Raw genomic sequence first — 14,962 nt, forward strand, 5'->3', positions numbered from 1 at the left:
TCTCCAAGGCGGCCTTCGAGACACACGACAACGCAAAATCGTCGAGCAGAAACTGATATCCAAGTTCCGCACCCACGAGGACGGCCTCAACCGGGATCTTGGGTTCATGTCACGCTACATGTAACCCCAACTGACGCAGGGTCATCCAGACTCGAGTCGTCATTGGCTTGTTCGCTCCGCACAGATGCGGCCAGACCTGCTGTGATTTCCAGCAAAAAAAATGTTTTTTGTCTGTTTTTTTGTTTTTCATACAGACCCCAGCACCTGCAACATTTGACCCCTTGTGACCCCACCTCATTGTTCTTTGATGTAATGTTTTCCTGACTGACCTGTTTGGACACCATTTACACCTTTGATTGCTGTGATTATCTCTCTGCCGAGGTGTGATAAATGGCAGTTAGAAAGATTACCTGTAATCATCTGGCATTATTCTCTGACTATATATGCTGTGTCTTTATGCATCTCTCCACTTCACCTGACGAAGGAGCAGCGCTCCGAAAGCTTGTGATTTCAAATAAAGCTGTTGGACTATAACCTGGTGTTGTGTGATTTCTTACATTTGTCCGCCCCAGTCCAACTGGCATCTCCACACCATGGCGTATTTAATTGAGTTAGTTCAGGCTTGCTGTCACTCCTGGCCCTGGTCCCGCCCCTTCCTGCACCTCATTGGCTGACACCGCTGTCAATCGACACCACGAGGGGTGCCCGCGCTGTGATTGGTGCAGGGGAAGACAAGTGGGCGTGGCCGGGCGCGGCCCACGTGGGGTGTCAAAGGTTGGCTGGAGCGCATGCGCAGCCCGCCTCGCACCGTTGGGAACCTTTTCAAATTTTTTTTCCGAACAAATTGAAAATACAAATTAATTCCCCCGACCTCCTCCGCTCTAAAGTGCGATTATTATTATTATTGTTTTTCCTCATTTGTGTGGGGTGTCTTTTTTTTACCTTACGGAGGCGTGCGTCGATCCAACCGACCCCTGGGCGTTGCGTGCTGGCGTCAGCGCGTAATCGGAGGGTGTGATTGACGCGAGGCGCCCGCCAATCAGGGGCGCGGAAAACGCTGGGAAGACCGGGCGGGCTGACGGTCCTCCAATCAATGGCGGCGCGGTAGGGGGCGGGACCTCGGTGGGCTGCGTGCGCCGATCCAACCGACTCCCCCTGGGCGTTGCGTGTATGCGTCAGCGCGTAATCGGAGGCGGAGGTTTGATTGACGCGAAGCGGCTGCCAATCAGGAGCGCGGCAAACGCTGGGAGGACCGGGCGGGCTGACGGTCCTCCAACCAATGGTGGCGCGGGAGGGAGTGGGGCGGGACCTCGGTGGGCTGCAGGCCGCTTTCCTGCTTTCATTGTCTGCAGGAGCTGTTAAAGGGAAGGGGAGGAGGGGGTGGAAAAAAACCCAGCTTGTGAGTGTTTATTCCTTTGCATTACCTTTATTGCAAGGCTATTCATCAATTGCATTCATTTAAAAATAAGTGAACCTTTTCTCTTTTCGACTTTTATCCAGAACAAAGAGCCCTGGTGCTGTGAACATTTTGGTGGGCAGCCACTTTTAAAGGGACAAAGACCATCATTCTTCCTCCTCTCTCTCTCTCTTGTGAGTATTTGTGGTGGGTGAGAGGATGGGGGGGTGAGTCAAAGGGGACTGCGGCCCCCTTTTCAACAAAAAAAATTGCTTGGCCATTTAAAGGGTGCCCCCCAGGTATTTAAAGGGGCAGTGCCCCTCTCTCTATCATGTAAGAGCAGGGAGGTTCTGCTTGAGCTGTACAAAAACACCAGTTAGGCCACCACGTGCAGTTCTGGTCATCCGCACTGCAGGAAAGATGTGACTGCTCGAGATGGGAGATTTACGAGGATGTTGTCAGGACTAGAGAATTTCAGCTACAAGGAAAGATTGAATACATAGAAACATAGAAGATAGGAGCAGGAGTAGGCCATTCGGCCCCTCGAGCCTGCTCCGCCATTCAATGTGATCATGGCTGATCATCCGAAATCAGTACCCCGTCCCTGCCTTCTCTCCATATCCCTTGATCCCTTTCCTTAAGAAATATATCCAACTCCTTCTTGAATATATTTAATGAATTGGCCTCAACTGCCTTCTTTGGTAGGAAATTCTACAGGTTCACCACTCTCTGGGTGAAGAAATTCCTCCTCATCTCTGTCCTAAATGGCCTACCCTTTATCTTTAGACTGTGACCCCTGGTTCTGGACTCCCCGGCCATCGGGAACATCCTTCCTGCATCCAGTCTGTCCAGTCCTGTTCGACTTTTATAAGTTTCAATGAGATCCCCTCTCATTCTTCTAAACTCCAGCAAGTACAAGCCCAATTGACCCAATCTCTCCTCATACGTCAGTGCCTCTCTATTTCTGTATCATGTAAGAGCAGGGAGGTTCTGCTTGAACTGTACAAAACACCAGTTAGGCCACCGCTAGAGTGCTGCGTGCAGTTCTGGTTGCCCCATTGCGGGAAAGATGTGACTGCTCGAGACGGGAGATTTACGAGGATGTTGCTAGGACTAGAGAATTTTAGCTACGAGGAAAGATTGGAGAGGCTGGGGTTGTTTTCTTTGGAACAGAGGAGGCTAAGGGGAGACCTAATTGAGGTGTATAACATTATGAGGGGCCGAGATAGAATGGATAGGAAGGACCTATTTCCCTTACCAGACAGATCAATAACTGGGGGCATAGATTTAAAGTAATTGGTCAGAGGTTTAGAGGGGGTTTTAGGAGAACTTTCTTCACCCAGAGGGTGGTGGGGGTCTGGAACTCACTGCCTGAAAGGGTGGTAGAGGCAGAAACTCTCATCACATTTAAAAAGTACTTGGATATGCACTTGAAGTGCCGTAACCTACAAGGCTACGGACCAAGTGCTGGAAAGGGGGATTAGGGTGGAGAGCTCTTTGTCGGCCAGCACGGACACGATGGGCCGAATGGCCTCCTTCTGTGCTGTAAATTTCTATAATTCTATGAATTGTAGTTAAAGGGACAGACACCCCACCAACTCCGTTCCCTAGCCACTGACTCCATCCCTCTCCCTAACATTTGTCTGAGGCCGAACATAGAAACGTAGAAGATAGGAGCATTCGGCCCCTCGAGCCTGCTCCGCCATTTCATGAGATCATGGCTGATCATCCAAATTCAGTACCCTGTCCCTGCCTTCTCCCCATATCCCTTGATCGCTTTAGCCTTAAGAAATATATCTAACTCCTTCTTGAATATATTTAATGAATCGGCCTCAACTGCCTTCTGTGGTAGAGAATTCCATAGGTTCACCACTCTCTGGGTGAAGAAATTCCTCCTCATCCCTGTCCTAAATGGCTTACCCCTTATCCTTAGACTGTGACCCCTGGTTCTGGACTCCCCCACCATCAGGAACATCCTTCCTGCATCTCGTCTGTCTAGTCCTGTTAGAATTTTATAATTTCAATGAGATCCCCTCTCAATCTTCTAAACTCCAGCAAGTATAAGCCCAATCGACCCAATCTCTCTTCATACGTCATTCCTGCCATCCCAGGTATCAGTCTGGTGAATCTTCGCTGCACTCCTTCCATGGCAAGAACATCCTTCCTCAGATAAGGCGACCAAAATTGCACACAATACTCAAGGTGTGGTCTCACCTAGACCCTGTACAACTGCAGCAAGACATCCTTGTTCCTGCACTCGAATCCTCTCGCTACGAAGGCCAACATACCATTTGCCTTCTTAACCGCCTGCTGCACCTGCATGCTTACCTTCAGCGACTGGTGCACAAGGACGCCCAGGTCTCGTTGCACTTCCCCTTCTCCCAATCTATTGCCATTCAGATAATAATCTGCCTTCCTGTTTTTGACACCAAAGTGGATAACCTCGCATTTATCCACGTTACATTGCATCTGCCATGCTTTTGCCCAATCACCCAACCTGTCCAAATCATCCTGGAGTTTCTCGGCATCCTCCTCACAGCACACACGCCCACCCAGCTTTGTGTCATCTGCAAACTTGGAGATATTACATCTAGTTCCCTCGTCTAGATCATTAATATGTATTGTGAATAGCTGGGGTCCTAGGACTGATCCCTGCGGTACCCCACTAGTCACTGCCTGCCACTCGGAAAAAGACCCGTTTATTCCAACTCTTTGCTTCCTGTCTGCCAACCAGTTCTCTATCCAAGTCAGTACCTTGCCCCCAATCCCATGTGCCTTAACTTTACATGCTAATCTCTTATGCGGGACCTTATCGAAAGCCTTCTGAAAGTCCAAATACACCACATCCACTAGTTCTCCCTTATCTATTTTACCAGTTACATCCTCTAAAAATTCCAGTAGATTAGTCAAGCACGATTTACCTTTTGTAAATCCATGTTGACTTTGTCTGATCCTGTCACTGTTTTCCAAGTGCTCTGCTATTACATCTTTTATAATGGACTCTAGCATTTTCCCCACTACCGATGTCAGGCTTACCGGTTTATAATTCCCCGTTTTCTCTCTACCACCTTTTTTGAATAGTGGGGTAACATTAGCTACCCTCCAATCCATGGGAACTGTTCCAGAGTCTATAGAATTTTGGAAGATGACCAGCAATGCATCTACTATTTCTAGGGCCACTTCCTCGAGTACCCTCGGATGTAGATTATCAGGCCCGGGGGATTTATCGGCCTTCAATCCCGTCAATTTCCCTAATACCATTTCCCTACAAATACTGATTTCTTTCAGTTCCTCCCTCTCATTAGACCCTATGTTCCCTGACATCTCTGGGAGGTTATTTGTGTCCTCCTTTGTGAAGACAGAACCAAAGTATATATTTAATTGGTCTGCCATTTCTTTGTTCCCCATTATAAATTCCCCTGATTCTGACTGCAAGGGACCTACGCTTGACTTCACCAATCTTTTTCTCTTCACATATCTATAGAAGCTTTTAAAGTCAGTTTTTATGTTCCCTGTATGCTTACTCTCATACTCTATTTCCCCCATCTTAATTGATCCCTTTGTCCTCCTTTGCTGAATCCTAAACTGCTCCCAATCCTCAGGTTTGCTGCTTTTTTTGGCCAATTTATATGTCCTCTCCTTGGATCTTATGCTATCCCTAATTTCCCTTGTTAGCCACAGTTGATTCACCTTTTTTGTTTTATTTTTATGCCAAACAGGGATGAACAAATTCTGTAGTTCATCCATGCGATCTTTAAATGTTTGCCATTGCCTATCCACCATCAACCATTTGAGTAACATTCCCCAATTAATCCTACCCAACTCGCGCCTCATACCATCGTAGTTTCCTTTATTTAAATTCAGGACCCTAGTCTCTGAGTCAAATACTTCACTCTCCACCTTAATGAAGAATTCGATCATATTATGATCGCTACGCCCCAAGGGGCCTCGCACAATAAGATTGTTAAATATTCCTTTCTCATTACATAATACCCAGTCTAAGATGGCGTGATCTCTAGTTGGTTCCTCGACATATTGGTCCAGGAAACCATCCTGTATACACTCCAGAAATTCCTCCTCCACAGTACTGTTACTAATTTGGTTAGCCCAATCTATATGTAGATTAAAGTCACCCATGATAACTGCTGTGCCCTTATTGCACCCGTCTCTAATTTCCCGTTTAATGCCATCCCCAACCTTCGCATTACTGTTTGGGGGTCTGTATACAACTCCCACTAACGTTTTCTGTCCCTTGGTATTTCTCAGCTCTACCCATACAGATTCTACATCATCAGAGCTAATATCCTTCCTTACAATTGTGTTAATCTCCTCTTTAACCAGCAATGCTACCCCACCTCCTTTTCCTTTTTGCCTGTCTTTCCTGAATATTGAATACCCCTGGATGTTGAGTTCCCAGCCCTGGTCACCCTGGAGCCATGTTTCCGTAATCCCAATCATCGTATCATACGTCAATGGCTTCGGTCTTCTCGATATTTAATTGGAGAACATTTCTGCTAATCCAGAACTGGATGTCGGACATGCAGTCTGACCATTTAGAGACAGTGGAGGGGTTGAGAGAAGTAGTGATGTAAAGCTGGGTCAGCGTACATGTGGAAACTATGGGGGGAAAAAATGGATATAAATTTCATCTTCAGAAAACAGAGAGACTGTTCAAGAAAGCCTGAAGTCTCTCAAAATGGACGGTTCACAGTACAGAAATCTATACCAACAAGAAGTAGTATTTATATAGCGCCTTTAAAATAGTGAAACGTCACAAGGTGCTTCCGATTTTACAAACAGTTCTCAACCCACACTTCATCCCCTGTCAGCGTGACTTTCAACCCTGACTGTCCTATGAATGTGCCTCCTTATTGTTGCTTCTGCATGCTAACTTCTGAAAGTTAGCATGCAGGTACAGCAAGTAATTAGAAAGGCTAATGGAATGTTGGCCTTTATTGCAAGGGGGATGGAGTATAAAAGTAGGGAAGTTTTGATGCAACTATACAGGGCGCTGGTGAGACCGCACCTGGAGTACTGCGTACAGTTTTGGTCTCCTTATTTAAGGAAGGATATACTTGCATTGGATGCAGTGCAGAGAAACATAGAAAAATAGGAGCAGGAGTAGGCCATTCGGCCCTTTGAGCCTGCTCCACCATTCAATATGATCAGGGCTGATCCTCTATCTCAATACCATATTCCCCCCCCTCTCCCCATACCCCTTGATGCCTTTTGTGCCTAGAAATCTATCTATCTCCTTCTTAAATATATTCAGTGACTTGGCCTCTGCAGACTTCTGTGGTAGAGAATTCCACAGGTTCACCACCCTCTTGAGTGAAGAAATTTCTCCTCATCTCAGTCCTAAATGTCCTACCCCGTATCCTGAGACTGTGACCCCTCGTTCTAGACCCCCAGCCAGGGGAAACATCCACGTTTCAATGAGATCCCCTCTCATTCTTCTAAACTCTAGTGAATACAGGCCTAGTCGACCCAATCTCTCATACGACAGTCCTGCCATCCCAGGAATCGGTCTGGTGAACCTTCGCTGAACTCTCTCTATGGCAAGTATATCCTTTCTTAGGTAAGGAGACTAACTCTGCACGCAGTACTCCAGGTGTGGTCTCACCAAGGCCCTGTACAACTGTAGTAAGACATCCTTGCTCCTGCACTCAAATCCTCTTGCAATGAAGGCCAACATACCATTTGCCTTCCTAACTGCTTGCTGCACCTGCATGTTTGCTTTCAGTGACTGGTGTACAAGGACACCCAGGTCCCTTTGTACATCAACATTTCCCAATCTATCACTGTTTAAATAATACTCTACCTTTCTGTTTTTCCTACCGAAGTGGATAATTTCACATTTATCCATGTTATATTGCACCTGCCATGTATTTCCCACTCACTCAACTTGTCTAAATCGCCTTGATGCCTCTTTGCATCCTCCTCACAACTCACAATCCCGCCTATTTTCGTGTCGTCGGCAAACTTGGAAATATTACACTTGGTTCCCTCATCCAATTCATTGATATATATTGTGAATAGCTGGGGCCCAAGCACTGATCCCTGCGGTACCCCACTAGTCACCGCCTGCCACCCTGAAAAAGACCCATTTATTCCTACTCTCTGTTTCCTGTCGGTTAACCAATTTTCAATCCATGCCAGTATATTACCCCCAATCCCATGTGCTTTAATTTTGCACCCTAACCTCTTAAGTGGGACTTTATCAAAGGCCTTCTGAAAATCCAAATACACCACATCCACTGGTTCTCCCTTATCAGTTCTACCAGTTATATCCTCAAAAAACTCCAGTAGGTTTGTCAAACACTATTTCCCTTTCATAAATCCATGTTGACTTTGTCCCGTTGATATTTTCTAAGTGTCCTGTTATCACATCCTTTATAATAGACTCCAGCATTTTCCCTTCTACTGATGTTAGGCTAACCGGTCTGTAGTTCCCTCTTTTCTCTCTCCCTCCTTTTTTTGATGATGGTGTTGGAACCATGAACAGCCACACAGTCGTGGGTGAAGAGGGAGTAGAGGAGGGGGCTCAGCACACATCCTTGTGGGGCCCCCGTGTTCAGGGTCGGGGGGGGGGAGGTGTGGTTACCTAATTTGACAGACTGGGGTCTGTTTGTTAGGAAGTCCAGGGTCCAGTTGTAGAGGGAAGTTTTCAGGCCAAGAGTGTGGAGTTTGGTGGCCAGCTTGTTGGGGACGATAGTGTTGAATGCTGAGCTGTAGTCTATGAACAGCATTCTGATGTAGGTCTCTTTACCATCTAAGTGATTCAGTGCAGAATGTAGAGCAGTTGTGATTGCATCCTCCGTTGATCTGTTTGCACGATGGGCAAACTGGTGTTGGTCAAGAGAGGTGGGAACACTGGCTTTGCGGATGATACCACGGTAGATCACTAACAACGATGAGTCAGCCTACAGGGAGGAGGTCCAGCATCTCGTGAAGTGGTGCGCCGATAACAACCTGGCCCTTAACATCAAGAAAACCAAAGAAATCATTGTGGACTTCAGGAAGTCTAAAGGCGGAAGTCACACCCCCATCCACATCCATGGGGCTGTGGTGGAAAGGGTGGACAGCTTTAACTTCCTCGGAGTCCGCATCACAGAAGACCTCTCCTGGTCCCTCAATACCTCCTCTCTGGTGAAGAAGGCCCAGCAGCGCCTATATTTCCTAAGGAGGCTGAAGGGATGTAACCTGTCACCCCTGATCCTCTCTAACTTTTACCGCTGCACAATAGAAAGCATCCTGACAAACTGTATCACAGTATGGTATGGCAGCTGTAGCTACTATGACCGGAAAGCCCTGCAACGGGTAGTCAAAACTGCCCAACGCATTACCGGCACCCGGCTACCGACCATAGAGCACATATACCAGAAACGCTGTTTACGGAGGTCACGGACCATCATCAAAGACCCTACCCACCCCAGCTACAGTCTGTTCGCCCTCCTGCCATCTGGGAGACGCTACAGATGCATTCGCACCCGAACAACCAGATTTAGGAACAGCTTCTTTCCCAGGGCTGTCATCCTACTGAACTCCACAAATAAACTCTAAAGCCTGCACATCTGCCAATGCACTTTATTATGGTTATGTTTATGTTAATGTATTACAAGCCAAATGTATGTTGAATGTTTAAATGTCTTAATCTAAATGTACACTCTCGGGAGCCGGGAGCCGCAAGCCTACATTTCGTTGTACTGCACTTGTGCACTAACTATGACAATAAAATTAATTATGATTATGATTAAGATTAAATAGTGGGGTTACATTTGCCACCCTCCAATCTGCAGGAACTGTTCATAATCTATAGAATTTTGGAAGATGACAACCAATGCATCCACTATTTCCATGGCTACCTCTTTTAGTACTCTGGGATGCAGATTATCAGGCCCTGGGGATTTATCAGCTTTCAGTCCCATTAATTTCTCCAGCACTATTTTTTTAGAAATATTAATTTCCTTTAGTTCCTCCTTCTCATTAGTCCCTTGGTTCCCTAGCATTTCTGGGAAGTTATTTGTGTCCTCTTCCGTAAAGACAGAACCAAAGTATTCGTTTAGTTACTCTGCCATTTCCTTGTTCCCCATTACAAATTCTCCCGTTTCTGACTGTAAGGGACCTACATTTGTCTTCACTAATCTTTTTTCTTTTTACATACTTGTAGAAGCTTTTACAATCCGCTTTTATGTTCCTTGCAAGTTTACTCTCGTACTCTATTTTTTCCTCTTAATCAATCTCTTGGTCCTTTTTTGCTGAACTCTAAACTGCTTCCAATCCTCAGGCTTGCTAATTTTCCTGGCAACTTTATATGACTCCTCTTTGGATCTAATACTATCCTTAATTTCTTTTGTTAGCCATGGTTGGGCCACTTTTCCTTTTGTGTTTTTGCGCCACAAAGGAATGTATACCTCTTGCAATTCATGCATTCATTCCTTAAATGTTAGCCATTGCCTATCCACCGTCATGCCTTTTAATGAAGCTCCCCAATCTATCATAGCCAACTCACTCCTCATACCTTCGTAGTTTCCTTTGTTTAGATTTAGGACCCTAGTTTCAGATTGGACTTCTTCACTTTCCATTTTAATGAAGAATTCTATCATGTTATGGTCACTCTTCCCTAAAGGACCCCGCACAACAAGATTATTAATTAACCCCTTCTCATCGCACAATACCCAATCTAGGATAGCCTGTTCCCTAGTTGGCTCCTCAACGTATTGGTCTAAAAAAGGTTCACGAGGCTAATTCCTGACGTGAAGGGGTTGTCTTATGAGGAAAGGTTGAGCAGGTTGGGCCTATACTCATTGGAGTTTAGAAGAACGAGAGGTGATCTTATTGAAACATATAATTTCTGAGGGGGCTCGACAGGGTGGATGCTGAGAGGTTGTTTCCCCTCGTGGGGGAATCTAGAACTCGGGGGCATAGATGCAAAGATGGGAGGGAAAGCAATGAGTGAGGATGACATAAAAAACCTGCAAAAGGACATAGACAGGCTAAGTGAGTGGGCAGAGATTTGGCAGATGCAATATAATGTTGAAAAGTGTGAGGTTATGCACTTTGGCAGAAAAAATCAAAGAGCAAGTTATTATCTAAATGGAGAGAAACTGCAAAGTGCTACAGTACAAAGGGATCTGGGGGTCCTGGTGCATGAAACACAAAAGGTTAGTATGCAGGTGCAGCAGGTGATCAGGAAGGCCAATGGAATCTTGGCTTTTATTGCAAGGGGGATGGAGTATAAAAACAGGGAAGTCTTGCTGCAGTTATACAGGGCATTGGTGAGGCCACACCTGGAATACTGCGTGCTCTTTTGGTTTCCATATTTAAGAAAAGATATACTTGCTCTCGAGGCGGTTCAAAGAAGGTTCACTCGGTTGATTCCGGAGATGAGGGGGTTGACGCATGAGGAAAGGTTGAGTAGGTTGGGACTCTACTCATTGGAGTTCAGAAGAATGAGAGGCGATCTTTTCGAAACATACAAGATTGTGAGGGGGCTTGATCGGGTGGATGCGGTGAGGATGTTTCCACTGATGGGTGAGACTAGAACTAGGGGGCATAATCTAAGAATAAGGGGCTGCCCTTTCAAAACTGAGATGAGGAGAAACTTCTTCACTCAGAGGGTAGTAAATCTATGGAATTTGCTACCCCAGAGAGCTGTGGAAGCTGCAACATTAAATAAATTTAAAATGGAGATAGACATAGTGGTTAGCACTGTTGCCTCACAGCGCCAGGGACCCGGGTTCGAATCCGGCCTTGGGTGACTGTCTGTGTGGAGTTTGCACATTCTCCCTGTGTTTGCGTGGATTTCCTCCGGGTGCTCCGGTTTCCTCCCACAGTCCAAAGATGTGCGGGTTAGGTTGATTGGCTATGATAAAAAAATTGACCCTTAGTGTTAGGGGGATTAAATACGTGGGGTTACGGGGATAGGGTGGGATATGTGTTGGTGTAGGGGTTACGGGGATCGGGTGGGATATGTGTCGGTGCAGGCTCGATGGGCCGAAATGGCCTCTATCTGCACTGTGAGGTTTCTGTGATTCTGTGATTCTGTGACAGTTTCCTAGCAGATAAGGGAATAAGGGGTTACGGGGAGCGGGCAGGGAAGTGGACGTGAGTCTAGGTTCGGATCAGCCATGATCCTATTGAATGGCGGAGCAGGCCCGAGGGGCCATATGGCCTACTCCTGCTCCTACTTATTATGTTCTTATGTTCTTATAGTTTCAGAATAAGGGGTCGCCCATTTAAGACGGAGATGAGGAGGAATTTCTTCTCTGAGGGTCATGAATCTTTGGAATTCTCTACCCCAGAGAGCTGTGGGGGCGGAGTCATTGAATATATTCGAGGCAGAGATAGACAGATGTTTGAACTACAGGAGAGTCGAGGGGTATGGGGAGAGAGCAGGAAAGTGGTGTTGAGGACACTATCAGATCAGCCATGATCTTATTGAATGGCGGAGCGGGCTCGAGGGGTCGATTGGCCTACTCCTGCTCCTATTTCTTATGTTCTTATGATTTCCAAAGGTAGATGTCCCGTTTTCAACATCAGCATTACATCATATCATATACACTGTCAGTCATTTAATGATAGGGTTTTAAACTACAGACGACTTGTCTAAGTTTAACTTGGGGAATATTACACATGACACGAAGAAAGAATATCATAGAACATTACAGTTTCCCATATGATGAAGTAATCATGGACTTAGTAGATTCTCCAGCTCTCCCTTTAAAATTATGCATCTTGTGGATATTCTCGCTAAGCATCATTTCCCACTTGCTTTCAGTTATTCCAATTTCATTGTGATCGCAAAGGAATTCAACCGTGAATTTTCAAAAGTCAAATCCCTCTGAAAGGATAGTGCTGACTATGAATGTGTAATGTATGCTGCTATCCAGAGACTAGATAAGAAAGTTTGCAGACGACACAAAACTGGGTGGGCGTGTGTGTGCTGTGAGGAAGATGCCAACAAACTCCAGTATGATTTGGACAGGTTGGGTGATTGGGCAGATTCATGGCAGATGCAGTGTAATGTGGATAAATGCGAGGTTATCCACTTTGGTGGCAAAAACAGGAAGGCAGATTATTATCTGAACGGCAATAGATTGGGAGAAGGGGAAGTGCAACGAGACCTGGGTGTCCCTGTGCACCAGTCGCTGAAGGTAAGCATGCAGGTGCAGCAGGCAGTTAAGAAGGCAAATGGTATGTTGGCCTTCGTAGCGAGAGGGTTCGAGTACAGGAACAAGGGTGTCTTGCTGCAGTTGTACAGGGCCTTGGTGAGACCACACCTTGAGTATTTGTGTAGTTTTGGTCGCCTTACCTGAGGAAGGATATTCTTGCCATGGAAGGAGTTCAGCGAAGATTCACCAGGCTGATACCTAGGATGGCAGGAATGACGTATGAGGAGAGATTGGGTCGATTGGGCTTATATACTCGTTGGGAGTTTAGAAGAATGAGAGGGGATCTCATTGAAACTTATAAAATTCTAACAGGACTAGACAGACTAGATGCTGGAAGGATGTTCCCGATGGCGGGGGAGTCCAGAACCAGGGGTCATAGTCTAAGGATAAGGGATAAGCCATTTAGGACTGAGATGAGGAGGAATTTCTTCACCCAGAGAGTGGTGAACCTGTGGAATTCTCTACCACAGAAGGCAGTAGAGGGCAATTCATTAATATACTCAAGAAGGAGTTAGCTATATTTCTTAAGGCTAAAGGGATCAAGGGATATGGGGAGAAGGCAGCGACAGGGTACTGAGTTTGGATGATCGGCCATGATCTCATTGAATGGCGGAGCGGGCTCGCGGGGTCGATTGGCCGACTCCTGCTCCTGTTGCTTATGTTCTTCTGTTTCCCTCTCACTCCTTTTTTCTCCAAACTCGCTTTGCAGGCTATTGGCAGCGGCGGATTTTGCAGATGGGGAGCTCCAGCCAAACGTCGCGGCAGGACCTGACCGAGTCCTTCGACTTGCCGGGGGCCGGATATCACCACCAGCGGGCTTTGCCCGCGGAAGGCGAGAGCGCCGACGGCGGCGCCGACAAACTCTACATCTGCTCTGCGTGCGGCCTGGCCTTCAGCCAGTTCTCCGAGCAGGTGAGCCACACGTGTGGCCAGGCCATGGAGCAGCGACCCTATCACTTCCTCTACCCGCCCGGGGCGGCGGAAACCGAGCGGTGCAGCCTGGCTGGCTACGGCACGGGCCCGGCCTACGTGTGCACCGCCTGCGGCCTGGCCTTCGGCCAAGCCTCCGACCTGGAGGGCCACGGGTGCGGCCGGGCTCTGGAGCAGCCGTATCGCTTCCTTTACCCGTCGGAGGCGGAGATCGAGCGGCGCGGCGCTGGCCCGGCCTACGTGTGCTCCGCCTGCGGCCTGGCCTTTGGCCAAGCCTCCGACCTGGAGGGCCATGCCTGCGGCCGGGCTCTGGAACGGCCGTTTCACTTCATCTATCCGGCGGGGGGCGAGCCGCGCGGCGCGGCCAAGCTCTACCCCTGCGCCGTGTGCGGCCGCACCTTCGGCCGCTCCTCCAACCTGGCGCGGCACCGGCGCGTCCACACCGGGGCCCAGCCCTACACCTGCGGGGACTGCGGGAAGCGCTTCAACTACCCGTCGGAACTGGAGACCCACCAGCGAGTCCACACCGGCGAGAGGCCGTTCACCTGCGGGGTCTGCGGGAAGGGCTTCACCCAGTCCTCCAACCTGCTGACCCACCAGCGAGTCCACACCGGCGAGCGTCCGTTCACCTGCTCACTGTGCGGCAAGGGGTTCCCCTGCTCCTCCAAGCTGCTGACCCACCACCGGGTCCACACGGACGAGCGGCCCTTCGCCTGCCCGGATTGCCACAAGCGCTTCAAGAGCGCCAAGGAGCTGATGATGCACCAGCGGGTGCATACCGGCGAGCGCCCCTTCCCCTGCGGCCGCTGCGGCAAGCGTTTCGCCCGCTCGGCCGACGCGCTGACCCACCAGCGGGTCCACACCGACCGCCGCCCCTTCCCCTGCTCCACCTGCCCCAAGCGCTTCAAGAGCGCCCGGGAGCGGGCCCAGCACGGGCGGGTCCACACCGACGAGCGGCCCTTCCGCTGCGGTCGCTGCCCCAAGCGCTTCCTCTACTCCTCCAACCTGCTGCGGCACCAGAGGGTCCACGCCGAGCGGGAGGGGCCGGCCGGGGAGGCCCTGGCGCAGCCCGCCTGCTGAGGGGCCGGCCGGGGGGGGGGAAGGGGGGTGGAAGGATAGAGGAGAGAGAGAGAGAGAGAGAGAGAGAGTCGGGGAAAGAAGAGAGAGAGTCGGGGAAAGGAGAGAGAGAGAGAGGGAGACGGCAGGGGGGGAGAGAGGGAGACGGGGGGAGAGAGAGGGAGACGGGGGGAGAGAGAGGGAGACGGGGGGAGAGAGAGGGAGACGGGGGGAGAGAGAGGGAGACGGGGGGAGAGAGAGGGAGACGGGGGGAGAGAGAGGGAGACGGGGCGAGAGAGAGGGAGACGGGGGCGAGAGAGAGGGAGACGGGCGAGAGAGAGGGAGACGGGCGAGAGAGAGGGAGACGGGCGAGAGAGAGGGAGACGGGCGAGAGGAGAGAGAGAGA

General features: G+C 48.8%; 1 protein-coding gene across 1 annotated transcript; it reads left to right on the forward strand.

Moving 5' to 3' along the window:
* Nucleotides 1-1,309: 1,309 nt before the first annotated feature.
* LOC147117930 (uncharacterized) lies at nt 1,310-14,621 on the forward strand. Its single transcript, XM_085984271.1, has 3 exons — nt 1,310-1,399; nt 1,501-1,590; nt 13,280-14,621. The coding sequence occupies exon 3, from the start codon at nt 13,306-13,308 to the stop codon at nt 14,578-14,580; it is 1,275 nt and encodes a 424-aa protein (XP_085840397.1). The 5' UTR covers nt 1,310-1,399; nt 1,501-1,590; nt 13,280-13,305; the 3' UTR covers nt 14,581-14,621.
* Nucleotides 14,622-14,962: the final 341 nt, after the last annotated feature.

This window comes from Somniosus microcephalus, chromosome 4 (genome assembly GCF_052327205.1).
Source record: "Somniosus microcephalus isolate GS21.2 chromosome 4, FLI_Smic_1.0, whole genome shotgun sequence".
Lineage (NCBI taxonomy): Eukaryota > Metazoa > Chordata > Chondrichthyes > Squaliformes > Somniosidae > Somniosus > Somniosus microcephalus.

What these genes read in the sequence shown, in the direction of transcription:
- LOC147117930 (XM_085984271.1), top strand. Translation starts at nt 13,306, where the DNA reads ATGGGGAGCTCCAGCCAAACGTCGCGGCAGGACCTGACCGAGTCCTTC.